General features: G+C 39.9%; 1 protein-coding gene across 1 annotated transcript; it reads right to left on the bottom strand.

Annotated features, from left to right (window-relative positions):
* Positions 1 to 7,534, bottom strand: LOC115587263 (G1/S-specific cyclin-D1-like). The gene is made up of 5 exons (XM_030426998.1): positions 7,331 to 7,534; positions 5,532 to 5,747; positions 4,950 to 5,109; positions 2,078 to 2,226; positions 1 to 1,977 (listed from the first exon to the last, which is right to left on the bottom strand). The coding sequence occupies exons 1-5, from the start codon at positions 7,532 to 7,534 to the stop codon at positions 1,816 to 1,818; spliced, it is 891 nt and encodes a 296-aa protein (XP_030282858.1). The 3' UTR covers positions 1 to 1,815.
* Between the last annotated feature and the right edge of the window lie 1,227 nt (positions 7,535 to 8,761).

The raw sequence follows: 8,761 nt of genomic DNA, 5'->3' as shown, positions 1-8,761 counted from the left end.
TTTAGGAGTCACATCAATTTTACTTTAATTCATATTTAGGCTCTGTCCTAAAACAAAAGCAGCCCCAACAGAGGGCACCTGATTCATGCTTATGTTGGAGGGCAGTTGCTTATACAAAAAAAGCATTCATACCACTGTGTAGGTAGCCTACAACAACATGGCTGTGAGCAGCACAATCCAGAAAAGCACTCTTTGACATACCTTCCTCTTTAGAATACAGTAAATTTTAGCTGTAAAGTTCCTGTAAAAAATAAAATGATAAATAATAAATATCAGAAGCAAAATAAAGCTGTATACTTCATCCTACCTCACAAAATTAGTACAGCTTCATCACTTTTTTAAGGAACAGAAAGACCTTCTGTATGTGGTGTTGAAAAAAAAGGTTTCAAGTTCTTTTTGTCCTGTCTGAACAACTTTGAACAAAATTTGGATTCAGCCTTCCCACTTTCAACAGTTACTGATTTTTTGTTTCGAATGCACACAGGAAATATGACGTGTTGCAACACGGTTGATGAAATTCATGTCAAAGACTGGTGCTTTTGATCAGACAGTGCTGGGGTTCAATGTCTAACTGACAAATCCAAAACTGATCTTTGGCAGTCACTGCATCCCACTGAATGACTTCCCTCTTGTGGCAGAAACTGTGCACTACATTGCATCACATTAGAACAAAGGTTTCAGTTTGGATATATAACACCCTACACTTCGTGCTAAGTGATTAGAACTTATAATGGTTTCCAAAAACTAATACGTATATTTTATCAGTCAATACCACACAACCATGTGTGCTTTTTGCATCCAAATTCAACCTCAAAAGGTAACAGATGAGGTCTCATGGATACCATTGTTAATTTTCTGCAAGATGTCCATAATGTCTTGAAGCAAAACATTGTCGCTCATAATGTAAACTATATCACACAACTTTACTCCTGGTTCATACCATTTTATTACTACATGAGCCAGGGCCTGCATTAATCAAATCACTAAAAGCGAAAGATAAATACAATCCTTCACCTTAATTCCTAAATTTGAATGTTTCATATTTCAAATGCTTTGAAATTAAAAGGTCTCAAAAAGGTCCTTTAAGAGTAGCTTGTAAGGGTCTTTGATGTCTGCAAAATGTTTAATGCAATAAGTAATATGTATAATATGTAATGACAAGCAAAATGTACAATCCAGAGAACACTTGTTTTAAGTGACTACTTCCAACTGACGTACATCTGATCACTTGAGCCAGTGAGCTGCTTGCTTTAACACTTCATTGTCAGTATTAGTGAATTAACAAATCTGTCTTAAAGCTTAATTGTAGCAAAGAACGTTTTTACTCCCAAGCCGGAGTATTCTTAGTGTAATTCCTAAATGTTTGATGAATACAGGCCCAGGAATGAATTTATGCACCAATCCCCATCAGTCTCTGAGGCCAGACAGTTAGAATTTGTGAGGAGGCCTATTAGGTCTTCAAACAACACCTTGGTAGGCGCATACCGCTGTTACCCACAGGTAAAACGCCGCACTAACACACATTAGTGCATCAACCATTTCTTCAGTGGCTGTTGAATTCCAGTCTTAAATTTGACAATGTCCTGGATATGATTGTGTCTAGTCAGCATCTCCTTTTGGTCCCTGCAACAGTTCAAACTGGAATCATATTCACAGTTGTGATACACAGAGTTCAGTCACTTCTGAGCACTCTAAAACACACATTTCATTATGTAAAACAAAGCCATACGTCTTTGTATGCGTGTGTCAAAAATGACTTCATCCGTTCAACCCGCTTCTCTTTTCTCATCCAGTATCATGATTGGCAGTCCTCAATCAGATGTTTACGTCCCGGACATCTGTGGGTGTCGTTGAGAGGTCCTGCCCCTCACTGATGTTCTTAACTTCCATGGTAACTGAGTGTTGCTGTTGTTGTGCCTGTCTGAGACTGGTTTCCAGCAGCGACTCGATTTGTTCCTGACACGCTCTGAGACAGTCCTGAAGAGTAAGAGATTAGGTACATTTGAAAATCAAAGACAGTCCCAGTTCTTGGGTGAATGTAACCTGGACTCAGCATGTCATGGACAGATGTACCCACCGGGTCACTCTTGATGGTCTGTGCCAGCTGCTCTGTCAGTTTCTGAGACATCATGGCATTGCCCACCATTCTCATCTGTAAGCCCTCCACTGCTGCCACCATGCTGCCTGCTGCTACCATGGACGGAGGGCTAGCTATGAATTTAACATCTGTGGAAGATCATAATGGAATTTAAAGTTGATATGATGACTTTTCAGCGGCTGACGATGGTAAGAAGAACAAAATAAAAACAAACATTTAGAATTCAAACCTTCATTGTCGGAGATGTTTAACAGTGCTGTTTGAAAGTACTGCAGGGGGCTGTTTAAGGCAACACTGAGGCATGAACTACACAACCACAACTTCACTTTTGCTTTGCTTTGTTCAGGATGAGCAATAGATTGTTTTTTAAAGTATTAACTGTTAAAAGTTATCACAGCTATTATATTTTTAATTGCAACAAACAGTACAGATAAACAGCAGACGTAAGGTGTTCATCTTACAAGGAAACAAGGAATCTCTCTCTCTATCCGTCTGTGGGGCGCATTTCTGAGGAAACATTTAGCAAATCTACTTCATACTCTGCAGGTTTATTGCTGCGGAACTACGGAGGTGCAGTGTCAAATTGTAGTGGTGCAATGCGTTCAATACTGATACATTCTGAATAAACAAGGATCCACTGCTCTGTGCCACAAATGAGGAAACATTGGGTTCTCAACAGCAGTAATTTAACATGACTCCCGAAACGGCTGACAGCAAAACAGAGTTTGCAGCTACAAGCCAGGCTAAACTACAATAGCATAAAACCAGAGGTCTACCAACTGCTGTACAGAGCTGCGGCTCTGGAGAGGTAACATATCACAATCATCAGTGGTTCAGATGGTTAAATCACAAAATGTCTTGTTTTCTTTTGGTATTTTATTTCACTTGCAGAGCAGACACCAGAACCTGCAGCCTATTATAATGACTGACACAAACAACCCAAACTCAGCTGGAGCACACAGTTTCCTCTAGGGGTGTCACAATCTCCACTGTACGTTGGATATCAATTGAAATAATGTTACGATCTCGACCTTTGATATCAAAGGTGGAATTGAGGATTCAGATACGCCCCCAGTGTCACATTTGGCACGCTTGCCAAGAGGGTTAAAAAGACAGCATGTTGTAGCATGACGAGTGGATTCACATTGGATCCAGCGTAGTAAGTTTGTAGGTTTTCCTATTCATTTCAATGAGGGTAGTCCATTCTGGCTGCGACAGTGCATGCCGAATAAGTTGGGATGGGGTCAACTTTAGAAAAAAAAATGTTGCAGGGTCGAATCACATGAACTGTTGATCAGACTATGACAGAAATCAATGTGGAGTGTAAAGTAATGTGTCATGTGTATGCACTCACTTTGACTATGTGCAGCAGATTAAAACACATCTGTGGAAGCCTACGGTCACTGTAGGACTGGCATGTTTAACCTGCTGTGGTGCAGATACATGACCGAAGATCATAAGCAGAGTAGAACGGATCAGTAGCAGGACGTGTTATTTAGCATGGATAAATACTACAGAGGGAACACAATATAATCGCTCTGTAGTGTTGACTTTTGATTTGGGCTTGTGCCCCACTTTAGGATACATAGTAATGTCAGTTATAAACTTGAATGACATCTGCTGTGAAATGTGCACACCGCAGTTACAGAAAAAGAGTCACTAGATGGCAGGTACCCTCTGACTTTTTATTCACAGTTAGTTTCCAATTGACAGTGAAACTAGTTATTTTTACATTTATATCGTTAATAAATTATTTCAAATTTGACAACAAGGCTTTAGTTGCAAACGAATAATGGTGATTATATGACTCCACCATATAGACCATCTTTTGAAATAAGAATTAAAACATTTTGTGAGTTATCAGATATCCAAGTGATTTGGATGAGCGGTCCTCAAGAAAGCTACAAGCAGCAAAACCCGAGACCTAGCAATCGGACAGGTACGGGCACTGCACTACTATTATAAAGTCATCTAGCAGGAATGTGGACTTGCATGTATTTGATTGGCTAACATACAGTCTCATGCTGGATTAAATCTCAATGCGGAATGTTAAGCCTGGTTCAACTTTTATGCCAGGGTGATGAATTAGTTCCAACATCATAGCTAAAAGGCTTGTCAGCCCAGTTCTATTTGGGGCGGATACTGTGGGCTAACAATATCAAGTCTTTCTGACAGAGCTGAGCTCTCAAAAGACTCCGTGTCCACATTCAGACAAACACACATTAAGAAACTAAGTGAGACCTTTAATTAATGTACCCAGAGTGAGTGGGTATCTGGCTCAAATTTGATTTGATTTCAAGATGGCAGCGAGTAAAAGCCAAAGGAGAAGAGAGTTGCCAATTCACAGTATTCCACAGGTGCATTTTTCAGGTTTTGTTATAGATTTGTTGCAAAAATGCTAAATTAATGGACATTCAGTTTAACTAAACGGACATTCTATTTTCAATAGTCTTCGCCGTTTCTAATTAATCCATTAGACTAAATTAATGTAAAATTGCAATTACTTAATTATTCAGTGAACATAATTAGGGTTTGAGCAAACAGGCAAATTACAATTACCTACACTGAGCTTTGAAACAAGAATACCGATCTAGGATTTATTGTTTTACAATATTTGCAAAAATAGAATGAACAGCGAGAATAGAGTTAGGCTGTTTTTTGCAGTTTTTAGACAAAATTCGTCTCTGTTCAGGCAACGGTTTCAGCACCACATCAGAAATAATCACTGTCCTTACTAACGCTCCTGAATACACGTATCACCTACAATTGGCGTGCACCTACATGAGTGTGCAAATCTAAAAAAGGAATTTATGAAAATACAGTCATGTATATAACATAGGCCCATGCATACCTGTCGCACACAGTGCCACAAAGGTCTGAGCATGCTTCCTCAGTATGGGTCTGTTCTCTCTCCTGATGGGCAGCTGAGACAGGAAGTGGTCAATGAAGTCTAGAGGGGTTACTGAAGCCAGGTCCCACTTCAGCTTGTTCAAAACCAGAAGTTCCATTTGCTGTGAGTGGATGAGAACAGAGTGTGGAACAGAAAGACAGGTTCAACAGTGATCCAAAGAGACAGATGTAGGGATTAACAAAAGATGGTGATGGGTGTTTTTTGTCTACTTATGGGAATGTTAGGCTTTGGGGTGATACTGGAGAAAATGTAGGTAAGTGGGACATTTTCACCTTGCAGTCGGGCTTACAGGAAAAGGTCAGGAGGTTACCAAATCAACTAGGCATCATCACCGAGGGACCATTAAGTCTATGGCAATCTGTCAACATGCTGCTTAGACACTCTGATCTGAACAACTGTGTTCAGACAGACAGACAGGCAGGCTGGATATGCTACTCCAGCTAAGATGTTTCATATTTATGATCTTGTTTATATTGCCCCCACCAAGTGTTTCAATGTAGTGGTCACTGTTGAATGACATACCAGCAGCTGAGTCGGTCTGACAGAGTTGTCTGTGTAGATACAGAGTTTCTCGGCAGTGAGTGGGATTGTCTCCTTCAGTTTGGATGCAAGGAACATGCAGGCAGCTCCCAGTAACTGCAGGTGGTTCTTCTTTGTGGGTTCTACTGACAGGAAGCGGTCCATGTAGTTCATTGCCAGAGGGAAAACCTCCTCCTCACACTTCTGCTCCTCACACACCTGCACACACAAACCAGACAACAAGTGTGCCATTAAATACTGGTTCTTCATCAATGCCACTATGAAATTCACTGTTACTACCATCAGGTACATTGGTTTTAAGGTCCAGTTTTGGACCTTAAAATGTTGCAAATGAATGAACTATAAACATTTTAGATTTTGAGGAGGCGAGCACTGCCAGCAATTTCAGCAGGTGTAAAGAACTGACCAAGAAAGTTTGTGGAATCTGAAAATGCATTAGTAGTTCTGTGGTTTGCTACAGTTTTGATCATGACTCAAGCACTCAGTATGATGTCCGCAGAACCTGCAGTGATGTCAACTGGTCAAAATATGGCAGAATTGGTCATCTATTTCATGGCAATGAGATATGTAACAAATTAATTGAAAAATGTCAGTAAGAGACAATTTCACTGATTGCCAGAACATTATTAATAATGTAGAGTCAGTTAAAAACTAAAACCAAACAGCAGTGGTTGCAGCTTCATTCGTGTGGGAATATTTTCCTTTTCTGAGTTTCATATAAACTGAAAACCTCTAAGAACAGGTGATGTGACAAACTGGACATAGTTCTATCTAAATCCAGCTGTAGCTCTAGATGTATTTTTAGTAGATATAGACTAACCTGAGGGTGAATTAAGATATATTTATTTTTCAGTAATAAAAAGCAACATGAATAGTCGCCCTCAGATTTGTGGTTTTGTGATTACATCCGAGTTACATTAGGTGTCTGCGTTAATGCATTCTAAAAAGTTGAAGAAATGTCGCCGGTAGGTGTACAGAGAGACATGGAGGCTGAACAGAGCCCCCAACACAAAGGCAGCGCGTGGTCCGCACACACTGGGAGCTCGCTGCAGTTTCACATTGTCTACAAGTATTATTATTATTATTATTATGTTATTTTACTTTATCTACTCCATATAGTTGTTTATATAACCTCTGGACCTCAACTTTTATCTTTAACACTTAAGTTAACGTGCATTTAAACAGTTTATTTTAAGAAAACGGCGCGTCGCGGATGAGTAAATCATGGGTAGCTGACTTTTTTTAACGCCATACACTGCATCGGATTACCGTGTTACACAAGGTGGCGATAGTTTAGCCTAAACTGCAACACAAACCTACATTATCATGCCACTAGTCAAACAATGTGATTGCGGTTGATAGTACGATTCTCCATTGACGACATAAATCCAAACTTGATTGAAAAAAATTAACCGAAAGTGCTGCTCGTTTATGGGCAAATTTGCATAATATGTCATTTATCTGAGCACTACGTGTTTAACGGGCTACAACTTCGACTCGGCATGGATTTTGTTCACCTTTTAAAAAATAAATGCATGGACGCTCTTCCACAAAATCAACAATGGCGCTAGTGAGCATGCTCTATCTGTTCCTGAAGTTGAGATTTGATAGCCAAGTCACATTGGTTGTATCTATGCTGGATTCACCATTGGCTCCAAATTCCTCACAAAAAGACAACACTGGACCAAGACCATGACTTTACACACGATCACAGCTTCTAACACCAGCTCTATAAACGCGATTCTCTTCGTAGAACATGTAATGTCGTGGCATTAACTCACCTCCAGCATCCAGGTAGCCACTATCCTCCTCATGTAGGGAGCTATTTCTCGCTGGACGCATTTGAAGTAGTTGGAAGCGGGTAGATACTTGTCCTCTGCACGCAGCAGAGCGTGCAGGACCCGGTCAGTCAACAGGTTGGAGTCCCGGTAGGCCCTCCGGATGGCAGGCCTGTTTCCCTCACAGCACATCAACTGAGGTTCCATTGACCCAACTGAGCCTGTCCGCTTTGTGTCCGTTTCAGCTGCTTCCTTCCTTCGTGTCCCTGCAGTGACGAACCTTAAAACAAGCGTCTGCGCAGCTATCGGTGAACAACTACAACAGATTACTAACCGCTCAACATTTTGCGGACAAACGCGTCGTCCAGTTTTTGTTTTGTTTTGGGTTTGTTTTTTTTTTAACTTCTGGGAGAGTATAGTTACGAAAAATATAGTAACTGAAAAGATCCCGTGTTTGTCTCCGTTGTGTCAATGGGTCAGTTTCTTCCTTTTTCGCCGGGTTATGAGTTACTTTCTTTGTTATACAAGGCAGGACAACAGACAAACCAGATCTCTGCTGGTCTCGCAACCAACATAGAGAGGCAAGTTAACAATCGACTCCCTGCTGCTGCGCCGCCTTTATCACCGGCTCGCGTCAAGTCACAGAGCACAGGATGACATCCCCGTCCGGCCACAAGTTTCAAAATAAAACGGCACAAGATTTTTTTTCCTTTTCAGAAATATACAGACTTTTTTTTTTTATTTATCTTAAGGGTCGGTTCACGCACATTAGGCTACAAAAACACATGCCTGTAGTGATCCAGCCATGGAGATGATTTTGGTGTGTGGTGCTGAGATCCTGAAATGTCCACCATTAAGATTTGTGACATCACCATAACACTGAATGGAAAGAAATTTTATATCTGTTTTATTTTCTATTTTCATAGATATTGAAAATCAAGGTTTGCGCTATTTCACATGATTCATACAGATGACTTTCGTTTATATATATATATATACATATATATATATATTCATTGAGTGGTGCCATATGACATGAATGGATATGATGTGAAATAGTCAGGAATGTAACCATATGGCAAATATATTTCTCTTGTGTTATGTTATTGTTATTGATGTTATTATAGCCCACACATTGTTCATAAAACTAGCAAATCTTCCGCTCTTATTTTAAAGGGGGAAAGTAACTTACTTCCTTCCTCTATTAGAGCTTGATTGTCAACACTTGACAACTAGAAGCACGTTTTTCAATAGCTCTCTGTTATGTAGCCTACTTTATTTTAAAATGCAACCCTTATTTGCCATTGAGAAAAAAACATTTATTTATTATTGAAGTACTTTAACTGGATTTTTTATTGAATACCCCTGATTTAAACCATCAATATGTGTCTGTTAGATTTAATTGTTATCAAAGGAACTGCACTGATCACAATT

The sequence above is a fragment of the Sparus aurata genome, chromosome 8 (genome assembly GCF_900880675.1).
Source record: "Sparus aurata chromosome 8, fSpaAur1.1, whole genome shotgun sequence".
In the NCBI taxonomy this organism is placed as follows: domain Eukaryota; kingdom Metazoa; phylum Chordata; class Actinopteri; order Spariformes; family Sparidae; genus Sparus; species Sparus aurata.
This window is presented reverse-complemented; position numbering and strand designations above follow the sequence as displayed.

Excerpts from the sequence above, each read along its gene's own strand:
- LOC115587263 (XM_030426998.1), bottom strand. The coding sequence starts at position 7,534 with ATGGAACCTCAGTTGATGTGCTGTGAGGGAAACAGGCCTGCCATCCGG. Across the intron at positions 5,110-5,531 it reads TCAGACCGACTCAGCTGCTG|CAAATGGAACTTCTGGTTTT; the intron begins GTATGTCATTCA and ends ATCCACTCACAG. Across the intron at positions 1,978-2,077 it reads AGACCATCAAGAGTGACCCG|GACTGTCTCAGAGCGTGTCA; the intron begins GTGGGTACATCT and ends CTTACTCTTCAG.